The sequence below is a fragment of the Manis pentadactyla genome, chromosome 4 (assembly GCF_030020395.1).
Source record: "Manis pentadactyla isolate mManPen7 chromosome 4, mManPen7.hap1, whole genome shotgun sequence".
NCBI classification, from domain to species: Eukaryota; Metazoa; Chordata; class Mammalia; order Pholidota; family Manidae; genus Manis; species Manis pentadactyla.
In genome coordinates this window covers 178,154,554-178,167,388 of record NC_080022.1, presented here as the reverse complement: position 1 = coordinate 178,167,388, position 12,835 = coordinate 178,154,554, and the positions used below count along the sequence as shown (strand labels likewise).

The following is a 12,835-nucleotide window of genomic DNA, read 5'->3' as shown; positions in this document are numbered from 1 at the left end:
AAGCATTATTCTTTCTGGAGAATTAGACCACTCGTTTATCTGTTGAAGTACATTTCCCTTTAAAGGCTTTGTAGTGAAAAGAGAAGATGTAAAATATAAGATTAAAGAATGATATAATGGGATTGCCAAAAAAAATCTCCATAGTTCAGGAAATCCTCGCATGCCTGGTTTGTTGTTTGTTTCCAACTTGAATGAGGTTTGTGAAAAGACAATTGGAATTGTCTCTTTGTTCCAATGGGTTATACAGGAAAGAAACAGGAAATCTTGATGAAAGCTTGGGCTTTACAGGATATTTGTGTGTGTTTATCCCATGTGTTTGATGTTTTTCTCTCTGCATCTTCTCACTTTATGCCTGGATTGGGGCTAAAATATTTTAAAATACCACTTTGCTTTTTCATTTGATTTCATTACAGTTCCTGGCATGATGCTTTCTATATGGCAGGGGCTCAAAAATTAAAACTGAATAAGGAAACTGAGGCCCAGAATGTCACCAGTTATTCCTTTCCTCTGAATGTCAATTCCCTCATTATAAACTGTGAGAACTAGATGGTTTAAGGGCTACTAAAACTTTTCCACCAAAGTACCCCTCACAGCAGAGAAGATGAATAGTAGCCCTCTGGGGGATCTGAGGGCATTGCCTAAAGCAGCCTCTGCAAGGTGGAAGTTTCTCTGAAATGTCCTACTTTATCTTAAAAATTCATGAGAACTTTGCATTTTACAAAACAGGAAAGGCTATGTTTGTTTTAATATGACTGTTACCTCAACAGTAAAGCTACTTTGCTTTCCCACAAAATAATCAAGTGAATGGAGCCTTCCAGGAAATATGCGTGCAGCTTCATGCACCCTGGCAGTTGCTCGCCACCCCAGGGATCACCTACCCGAGTGTGACAAACAAGGGCCTGGGTGATCGGCATCGAATTCCCCTTCCAGTGGGGAATGCTCCAGCCATAATGCTTAAGATTTTACATTTTATAGAAAAGCCGTCACACTTGCACTTGAATGGCAACTGAGATGATAGGCAGAAGCCCTGAAACGAAGAAATCCAGCCAGACAGGTTTGTAAGTAAATAAGCCAGTGGTGGAGCCAGAAATGCCCACATCTGCCCGGAGACGCACAGAGGGGCTGAGGGTCTCATCGGGCAAAGGTGCGGAAAGTTGGAGGATGTGTGTCTACCTCCATTCTCCCACCATTCCAGGCATTTCTTTCTTTCGGCCTTGATGCCCTCACCCCTTACGCCCCTTACACCCCCCAACCTGTAACTCATACTTTTGCAGATGATTTTCTAAATTGAAGAATGGGATTATATATTCAACCCCAATACATTTAATCTTAAATTCAGCTGTTTAAAGCTTCAGAGAACTGATTTTTGTGTCCTCCTTATTAACTACTCTGAACTCTATATCAGCTGGAAACTTTACTTCTCCGTCATCACCCAGTGACTGACACACTTAGAAATCTCCCTTCAGATTGCTACTAGTTATTCAGAGATGGCCCTTAGAAATGCTGCTTAACCACATAAATGTATATCTAAACCATATTTTCCCATATTGCCTTCATGAAGGATCTTTCAGACAGCTGGGTGAAGTCCAGATATATACTACATTTACTCTTCTCTTACCTACCAGCCTGGTCCCCTGTTCAAAGAAGGAAATGAGCTCAGCATAATGGGCTTCATTTTAAGCGAATTTGTTCTGGCTTGTAGGACCACTATTATACATCTATCATTTCTCATGATTAACTTTCACAATAAAAATCTTAACAATGGAGTGGTCAGGGGGAATGCTGTTCCAGTTAATAGAATTTTCTGATGAAAAAAGGTTTTAAAAAGTCAGTGTATCATCACATGATAAATATTCTAAAATCTAGTAGCTCGTATTCCTGCCTTTGTCTTCCCTTAGCGAGTTACTGTCTGGGATTTTCTTCCTCAACACTGATTTTAATGAACTGGCCTACAGATACAGGAAGAATAAATTGGGTGAAGTCTGCACCAACCTGAGAGATCCTTCTGAGGATTTTTTTATTCTGGTTATACATTTGTACATTTGTGTCATTTACTCTTTTTCATGAAAATGAAATACAGAAAAATTAATGCAATAGTGTACGGTCTATTAATAGGATCAACAGGATAAATACTTAATAAGGAAAACCAATTTTCCTTATTAAGTATATTTGACCAAGCCTATGCTAGACAAGGCCATATGCTAGACTTCCTTTCCATGGAACTCTTCTAATTGCTATCACTAAGGAAAATCAAATTCAGTAATTACAAGGAATTAATCAGTTTTTGATATAGTAGGTGGTTAATAACAGATTAAAAATAATGAAAAAAAATTACTCAGATTTCCAGAATAAAATGGTTCAAATATTGACTTTAGGAAAAATTTTCTTAACTGTGTGATTAGGCTAATTAACATTTTTCCAGATGTTAAGAAACAAGACCAACACATTAGACAAATAAGTAAAAATAAGACAGTAACTGCACTAGTGGGGGTGAGGATTTAATAATATGTATAACTGTTGAATCGCTGTGTTGGACACTTGAAACCAAATTAAGATTGTACACCAATGATATACTTCAATAAAAAAATTTTTCAAATTTATTGGTGATTATGTTTTAGTAATATTTTCACTGGGCAGAGATTGTGTGATTCAAAGAGATATTTAAAAGAGAGATAGACATGCATTAAAAAATTAAATGGCATCATCAAAATGAAAGACCACCTCAAGCTTTCCAAGAATTAGCAGAAATACATTTTTTAATAACAAAAATAAACCAACCCTTTTAAAAATCATAAATAAGAGGCAGAAAAAAACCTAAAACCCCTATGCTTCCCTCTCCTACCCTACACCTCCCCACCATCTCCTACAGTCAGGACCTGCCTCTCTACACTCCACTAAATCAGCCTTACTGTCATTTTTGTTCCTTAAACCCTCCCGGCTGGCTCTCATCTCAGGCTCTTGGACCTTGCTGTGCCCCCCCACCTGGAATACCACTTCTCCAGAGACCTCATGCCCGCTTAGAGGGCTCTTCTGACTACCTATCCATGCCGGTAGTCCCCTTCCTAGCCTCCACCCAACAAGGTCTATGTACACACCTTATTTCTTCTTCATAAATCACTCTTTAAAATTATTTCATGTTTTATTTATTGGCTGGCTGCACCAGAATGTAAACTTCATGAGAAAAGGAGTCTTATCATTCCTGCTTCCCACTCTGCTTCATACTGGTGAGTGTCTGGTACACAGAAGATGCCACCCCCCACCCACCCCACAGAACTATTTCTTCAATAAATGAGTAAGTCAAACTAGTGCTCTGACAGGAACAGAACTCAGGAATCACAGTAAATGTTTCAGTTAAACATTCATATTAACAAACTGTCAGAAGAGACTCCAGTGAAGACTAAAAATTCTGTTTCTGGATTTTATTGAAACAAATATTATTTTAATACAACATGGATGGACCTAGAGGGCATTATGCTAAGTGAAATAAACCAGGCAGAGAAAGATAAATACCATATGACTTCACTTATTTGTGGAATCTAAGAATAAAACAAAACAAAACAAACAAAGCAGCAGTAGACTCAGAGACACCAAGAAGTGCCTAGTAGTTATCATGGAGGCGGGGGGGGTTGGGATGGGTGGAAGAAGAGGGTTTGGGGGGGTAAAGGGGCACAAAAACTCTCAATCATAACGTAAGTTGGTCATAGGGATGGTAGTACAGCATGGAGAATATAGCCAATGATTCTGTAACATCATTGTTTTGACAGATAGTAACTGCACTAGCGGGGGTGAGGATTTAATAATGTGTATAACTGTTGAATCACTGTGCTATATACTTGAAACCAATATACGATTGTATACTGATGATACTTCAATAAAAAAATTAATATTTAATTTATTAGTGATTATGTTTTAATAATATTTTCATTGGGAAGAGAATATTTGATACAAAGAGATATTTAAAAGAGAGATAGACAGGCATTAAAAAATTAAATGGCATCGTCAAAATGAAAGACCAACCTGTTGCTCATATCGCTGTTTTACATCCTCAAGCTGCCATAAAAACTCCTTGGATTGTTTCTCACGAAGAGACTTGGACCTAGTTAGATCTGCTTCCACTTTTTCCATCTGTAAAATTTAGAAACCAAATATTAAATTGCTTAAACAAAAAATCATATTCCATGCTTTTATGATTAGTCTACTCACTAAAATGACAGATTTTTAAACACCACACCAATCACAGTGGTGAATTTAAAGTTGACAAAATTATAAAAGACATATCAATTTTTTATATACTTCAATAGTTTGTCAGGAAAATTAAAATTGGTATATAATTGACTAAATTCTGATGCTACCACATTTTAATGGAAATGTGATTTTAAACATTAAAATATTTATTCAGTATGATTTTATTAAGGCCTTGGTATGCGCTGAATAGCAGAAAATATTTGCAAATCATATATATGATAAGGGACTTGTAACAAGAGTACATAAAGTCATCTTAGAACTCAATAATAAATGGGCAACTAAACCCAACTTTAAAATGGGCAAAGGAACTGAAGAGACATTTCCCAAAAAAGACATACAAATGGCCAATAAACATATGAAAAGATGCTCAACATCATTGTCATTAGGTGATTTCAAATTAAGACAATAATGACATATCACTTCACACCCATTAGGATGGCTATAATAAAAAAGGGCAGATAATAACAAATGTTGATTAAGATGTGGAGAAATCAGAACCTTATACACAGCTGGTGGGAATGCAAAATGGTATATCTACTTTAGAAGACAGTTTGGCAGTTATTCAAAAGGTTAAACATAGAGTTACCATGTGAATCAGGAATTCTACTCTTCAGTGAGAAATTAAAGCATACATCCACACAGGAACTTATATACAAATGTTCACAGCAGCATTATTCATAATAGCCAAAAAGAGGAAAACACCCAAATGTTTAACAATTGAAGAATCGATAAACAAAAGGTGGTATATCTATACAAATGAATATTATTTGGCCATAAAAAGGAACGAAATACTGACACACATTACAACATGGATGAACTTTGAACATTATGCTCGGTGAACGAAGGCACTCACAAAGACCATGTATCGTATGATTCCATTTATGTGAAATGTCCAGAACAGGCAAATCCACAGAAACAGAAAGTCGATTGTGGTTGACTGGGGTGGGAGGTAGTTTGGGTGATTTGATTTCTTTTGGGGGTAACGGAAATCTAAATTGATTGTAGTGATGGATATACAGCTCTATGACTCTATTAAAAATAATTAAATTATATATCTACAATAAATGAATTGTTGGCGTGTGAGTTACATCTCAATAAAGCTGTTGTTATTTTAAAAATAATTAAAAGTTAGAGATTCTACCACATTCTATGAGGTCTCATGTGATCTAATCCCAGTTACTTCTCCCAGCTCATCACTGATCACCACCAGTTCACCTGCCTCCTCGCTGGGCCTAAAACATGCTTTGATGTCTCCTTTCCTCTCAGGTATTCTTTAATCACACCAATTAATATAAATATCTTCCTTCTCTCTATGTTCTGGGTCTTAATATCTTTATTTTTCTAGCAATTCATGTTTTTCTCCATAGGATGGAAGTGTTCCAAGTCCATGTGCTTTATTTATCTATATCATGAGCTCTCAAATAAAAGAAACTCTGACTTACATTTATTTTGTATCGTAATTTCTAACTAAATGGCATGGTATGCAGAATAAATATGTTTTAAATGCTTACTGATGAATGGAAGGGTAAGAAAATCAAAAGCAACAGAAAAAAGAGAAGGTAAATCAAGGAGGGAAGATCTGGTTTACTTAGTACTTTTAAGACAGATCTTCATATTCTTCATATCAAATTCATTTTTGGCTCTTATTTTACTTCAGCATAGAGTGAATATTAAAAACAAATAATAAATATTTAAATAGTTAGAATTTTAAACATTTTAAATAAGAATTAGGAGCTTCATGTACTCAGCTTGTAAAAAATAGAATATCTTTCATCAAAAAATAGCATTATCTTCTATAATCAAGATACAACAATTTAAAGCACATGAAAGAACTTTTGTACTAAACATTAAGAAAAATTAAAAGCAAATAATAGCCAACTTAAGAAAATGACATATATGTTATTTTAGTTTATACTGACCGAAAATGCAAGACCCCACTCCATTCTCCTTCCACAATTCAATGAAAAAATAAAAAAACAAGTCTTGTAAGATACTCAGTTTATATAAAAAACACAGGGTTCTCAGTTGCCATAGATATAAAAGATTCTGCTTTGTAATACATCATTCCATATTCCATTCAACTCCAAGTGCAAAAAAAATAACCACAACACTCCTTTTTTGTGTAACTCTGGCTTCAAAAGGACCTAAAAGTAAAACTTGATGGTCAAATTAGAACAGAAAAGGGCTTAGGTGTATTTCTATGAATGTTTAGAGTTTAAAGAAGAGAGTTAAGAAAGGTGTTGTATTTTCCTTATATGGTGCCTCAGGCATTACTGGAGCTACATGTAAGAGAAAACTCAACATAGCTTAAACAACATAGTCCCTTTATGTTTTCCTCAGGTAACAAAAAGTTCAGAAATAGTCTGCTACGTTGGCAGTTCAAAGATGTCAGAGTTAAAGTCTCCGCAATTCAACCTTCCCTTAATAGTTGCAAAATGGCTCCTGCAGCTCTGAACATCTGGCAAAGGAAGGGCAAAGGTGAAGGGTAAAGGGAGAAAGGGCAAAGGATACGTATTAGCTGAGTCATATTAGCTTTTCAGAGGCTTTCCTGTTAAGTTCCTGTCAACAGAAAATTAATTATGCTGTTTGTATTTCATTCATTAGAACTACATTAAAGGCAAGCTCCATCTGCAAGGTAAGGGGATGCAATTTTAAAACTATCTAATGTTGCTCTGCATAAAAGCAGGGCTCTATTAGTAAGAAAGAGGGCATGGACACTGGACAAACATCTAGCAGACTCTTGTCAAATATGGTTGTAGTAAGTTATTGCTCTTTCTCTAGGAAAGTACTCTTGTGTTATATTCTGAGTAATTTGACATGGATACTCAAGTAATTATATAATTGCAGAAAAATACACAATTGAAAATATATTTTATTGTATTTGATACATATTCAGATAAATGACAGAGATAAATAGGTAGGTAGGTAGATTAAGTGGCAGAAAGACAATTATTTCTATGTTTGGCTAAAGACTCAGTAGGAACTAATATCCTTAACAGGAAAAATCAATTCACATACTACTTGATTATATAGTCCTTTTGTGAGAGATGATGATCAGTTGATAAAAGACAGAATATGGCTGGTGTCTGTCCTTTCCTTGTTGACTCGTAGGAGTTCTTTTATTCTGGATGTGATTTTTTTGTTCAATACCTGAATTGCAAAATATCTTCTCACCTTGAGGTTGCTTTTCCTACTCGTCTCTTGATGAAGAGTTTTTTTTTTTTAATGAACTTAAATTTACAATATTTTGTTTTTTTTGTCCCTTTTTGTTTCCTATCTAGAAAATCTCTACATATGTCCAACTATCAAAACTGTTTCTACATTTTCTTCTAAAACTTTTATTGTTTTAGCTATCACTTATACATCTACAATCCTGGAATTAATCTTGTGAATGTGATAAAACAAGGGGCAAGATTCTTTTATTTCCTAGGTGGCTATCCAACTGACATGGCAGCATTTACTGAAATGATCTTTCCTTGCATTTCTTCTTTTGACATGAATCAGCTTGATCACATGCGTGAGCCTACTTTTGTGTGGGGTCTCTTTCTTGAGCAACAGTGATCATCCTCATGCCCAAACCACACTGTATTAATCACTATCGGTCAATATTAGTCTCCATCTCTGGTGGTATAAATTCTCCAGTTGTATTTTCCAGATTACCTTAGCTATTCCCAGACCTCTGCATTTCCATATCCATTTCAGAGCCAGCTTGTCAGTTTCCCTCACTCCCCCCACCAAAAAGCACTTCCAACATTTTAACTTTTAGAATTTTGTTGATTGTATCAATTAATTTGGGGAGAACTGGCATTTTTAATAACACTGAGTCTTTGAATCCATCCATATGATATATCCCTATATTTAGGTCTTCTTTGGTTCCTCTCAATAATGTTTTCTAGTTTTCAAGACAGAAACCATGCACATCTTTTGCTAGATTTATCCTTAGGTAGTAAAGATTTCTGGTACTGTGACATCTTTTTCAGTTTATTTTCTATTTGTTGATCGCTGATATATAGAAATAAAATTGAATTGTGTATCTGACCTTATATTTAGTGACCTTGCTAAATTCATTATCAATAACATTTTATCAAGTAAACATTTTAGAAACTCACAGTTACACAAAGCTGCCATATTTGCAGGTAAATGAATAATTCACTGGGCTGCCTGAGATAGCCCTCCTCTGTGTTCTCTTAATGATCTATTTATTCCACTCTTAATCATCTATTTATTCCACTCATTACGTCATCTTTTATAGTCACATACTTTTATGCACTGATATATGACACAAGACACAAGCATGTCTTAATTTCTGAATTTCCAAAATCTACAACAATGGCTGGCATAGAGCAAATATTCATAAATTTCTCATAAATGAGTGAAAGAAAAAATCAAGTCTGCTGAATCCTTGGTTAGTTAAGTCAATAAAACAGCTGAAGTATTAAAAAATAATAATGTTATTACTGTTTTCACAATTAACAACCCTTCAAATCAGCCAGATACAGACAGAATGACATATTCTCTGGTCCAAAGGTCTCAGGTTTTTTATTTTGTTTTGTTTTTTGGCTTATTTTTCTTCTGCAAAAGAGATTAGTCACTGATGAATACTATTAGAAAGAAGTTTACTTACTACTCAATTAAGCATTTAAGGGTAAAAGCTAAGATTTCTTTTAATTATTTGTTTTGTTTTAATTTTGTTTTTCAAAGCCAAATACTTATACATATGCTTTGGATGTTGTCATTTTGGAATTAATTATCACAACAGCTCCTATTGAAACATTTAAATGTAATTCAAAAAATTTACCTCAGGCTACCTAAGTTCATTTAAAGACAAAATTCCAGTGTTAAAAGGATAGAAAGATTTCTCTATTATCATCAAAATGTAACTGAGAGAAATTGCTTCTATTTACAGTGAACATTTATCATCTTAAAACTGGTCTAAAAAATATATTTTAAATGACCTGAGCCAGAATGACCCTTAAAGGATATGAGGACAAAGTGTAAGTCACAGTGGGTGGCTTGTACAATGATTCTATCTTTCTTTAAGTCTGTTTGTTATCCATTTAAATTTAATGTCACTAATACATCCAGATGGCACTCTTCCTTCCTTTTACTTGAGAATTTTTTTCATTAATTCAATGGCAAGAACAGGATGATGAACTAAATTTAAAGTAAGTAAGAAACTGCTAACCATTTCAATTGTACTAGGAACCAGAAGCAACCTCACTAGTCAACAGCAGCAGGGTTTCAGAATTTTGTTTTTATAGCAAACCAATGGGTTTTCCAAGTATAAACCCAATATGCAGCTGACGACTGTAAAGAAAACGAAGTAGAATTTAAAGCCAGGTGTTTAGGAGCAACATTTAATGAGGATGTATTTTCAAGAAGAGAAAAGTAAGCTAGAAAATCAAGTGGCTCCAGGAGGAACTAGATAGGTGACACCCATGCAGTCAGTTTAAAAGATTAAAAAGTTTCACTTTATAATTGCTGCCAATACTTCAAAAAACACAGCTGTCTTTTTCGTCACTTATTTGTTTCACAGAGACTAGGTAAATATAAGACTCTATTTATTTTAAAAATAAGATTTTATACATATAAACAGTAGTAGTCTAACAGAGTAAGTATACATTTTCACAATAAAATATGTATATTTTACACAACTAGTTGCTGACAGCTAACACAATGGATTTCACCATCAGAGCAAAAACTAGATTTAAGCATCTTAAATGAGATAAAAAGTTCTCAAAGTGAAAGAAACAGTGTGAAGCAATTTTTTTTTTAAAGTTTTAGTCTGTTTCATTTTTTCCCATGGGCCTTATTTTTGAAACAGCAATTCACTTTCTAAAACAAACTCAAAGCTCTTATTTTTTAATTCAAATTCTCATTGTCTGCTGTCTGCTGCAGTTTCCAAATGGAAAAAGATGCCCTAAGCTCTGCTGGCTTTTACACAAAAGATCTTAGCAAGAAGAGAAAAGAGCAGTTCAAAACACCACCAGCAAAGGAAGCCTGTTAAAAATACAGAGTATGGAAAAATCTGAAAACATTATGATTCTCCAAATAATGAATTTGCTGATTGATTTTCTTTAAAAATTTGAGCTATATCCTACTTTTTAGCCAACCGATAATCTGAAATAGAGGATTTCCAGTTGACCATGTTTTGACATAAACATTTTATTTATTTAATGTTAAAATTGATCATGCAAGAATTGTTTGATTTGTGAATGAGCTTCACTATAAGGATTCTGTTATAAATCGGGTTCCCTATTATACTCACACCAAAGGTGCTTTCTGTTTCAGAAACTCAACTGCACTTGGCAAAACTATGTGATTGAAACCATTGAAATACATTTCTTTTTTTTTTTTTTTGGTAGATAATTATTTTTTTATTGAAGGGTAGTTGACACACGGTATTACATTACATTAGTTTCAGGTGTACAACATAGTGATTCAACATTTATATACATGACAATTCTGGGTACCAGCTATCACCATACCAAGCTGTTACAATATCTTGACTATATTCATTACATCCCAGTTACTTATTATTTTACCACTGGAAGTGTATACTTTTTTTTTTTTTTTTTTTTTTTGTGAGGGCATCTCTCATATTTATTGATCAAATGGTTGTTAACAACAATAAAATTCTGTATAGGGAAGTCAATGCTCAATGTACAATCATTAATCCACCCCAAGCCTAATTTTCATCAGTCTCCCATCTTCTGAGGCATAACAAACAAGTTCTTACATGTAGAACAAATTCTTACATAATGAATAAGTTACATAGTGAACAGTACAAGGGGAGTCATCACAGAATCTTTCGGTTTTGCTCATGCATTATGAACTATAAACAGTCAGTTCAAATATGAATACTCATTTGATTTTTATACTTGATTTATATGTGGATACCACATTTCTCTCTTTATTATTATTATTTTTAATAAAATGCTGAAGTGGTAGGTAGATACAAGATAAAGGTAGAAAACATAGTTTAGTGTTGTAAGAGAGCAAATGTAGATGATCAAGTGTGTGCCTGTAGACTATGTGTTAATCCAAGCTAGACCAGGGCAATAAAACATCCACGGATGCAGAAGATTTCTCTCAGAACGGGGGGGTGAGGTTCTAAGCCTCACCTCTGTTGATCCCCAATTTCTCACCTGATGACCCCCCTGCGACTGTGCCTGTCTTAGGTTGTTCCTCCCTTGAGGAATCTTACCCGTCTCTGGCTTGGAAATACATTTCTTCAGCAGAAAATAATTATAAGAGATTCCTGCTCATCAGTTGCCACTGCTATTGCTTTTCAAGGAACCTGAAAAGCACATTAGATCAGGTGGTGATTGTTCACAAAGACAGGATACAGATACAGGGTATGTGGGGGAAGAAAGGGGATCCCAAACAGTAACTGCATGAATTTATATGTCAATTTGTGGAAAGGGCCATCTTGACAATACTGAGTTTTCCAATCCAGAAATGCAGAAGAGCTGTCCATTTATTTAGATCTTGTAACATGCCTCTCAGAAATATTTTATAGTTTTCAATGCATAAGTTTTCAAATGGTTTCATTAGCTTACTTGTAAATATTTTATTCTTTTTGATGCTATGGTGAATTAAATTGTTTTCTTGACTTCATTTTCAGGTATTTCATTGCTACTAAATAGAAGTATGACTCATTTTGTATATTGATCTTGCATTCTGCAAACTTGTTTAAATCGTTTGTTAGTTCTTGTATTTCTCTTATGGATTTTGACCATATCCAGGTCATCATGTCATATGAAGATATTCACGTCACCTGAAGATATTTGGACGGCTTCCTTTCCAATCTGTATGTTTTTGTTTCTGTTTTTGTTTTTGACCTTAGTGCATTGGCTGGAATCTCCAATAAAATGTTGAATAGAGGAGGCAAAAGCAGGTATCTTTTCCTTGTTCTTAGGAAGTAATGCATTAAGTCTTTCAACATTCAGTGTATTAGCTGCAGGGTTTTCATAGATGTCCTTTATTAGGTAGGGTAAGTTCACTTCTAGTTTTAATTCGCCAAGAATGTTTTTTAAGTCATGAATGGTGTTGAACTTTTTCAAATGCTTTTTCTGCCTCTAATGAGATGATCATATGGTTTTGTCCTTTATTGTGTATGATACTGATTTTCAAATGTTAAGACAACCTTGGATTCCTAGGATAAATCCCATTTGGTCATGTGTATAATCATTTTTATAAGTTGCCAGACTCAGTTTGCTAAAATATCATTAAGGGTTTTTATGTCTACATTCATGACCTATATGGCTCTATAGTTTTCTTGCAGTGTCTCTGGCTTTGCCATTAAACTAATATTGGCCTTACTGAATGAACTGGGAAGCCATTAAACTAATATTGGCCTTACTGAATGAACTGGGAAGTGATTCTTCCTCATAAGGAGTTCTAAAAGAACTGAAATAATTTTTTTTTAATATTTGAAGGAATTCACCAGTGAAGCTGTCTGGTAATGGTATTTTTTTGTATGGTTTTTAATTGCTTATTAAATATCTTTATATATAAGACAATGCAGATTTTCTCTTCTTCAGATAGCTTTAATACTTTGCATCTTTCTAGGAATTTGTTGGCATAA

General features: G+C 34.3%; 1 protein-coding gene across 6 annotated transcripts in view; it reads right to left on the bottom strand.

Moving 5' to 3' along the window:
- The window catches only part of CEP112 (centrosomal protein 112), a 405,933-nt gene that overhangs the window by 224,393 nt on the left and 168,705 nt on the right, over positions 1-12,835 (bottom strand). For all 6 annotated transcript variants that reach the window (XM_057501633.1, XM_057501632.1, XM_036899724.2 and 3 more), the window contains one exon: positions 4,018-4,125. In XM_057501633.1, coding sequence (XP_057357616.1) covers positions 4,018-4,125 — 108 coding nt within the window. The remainder of the gene's footprint in view (positions 1-4,017; positions 4,126-12,835) is intronic.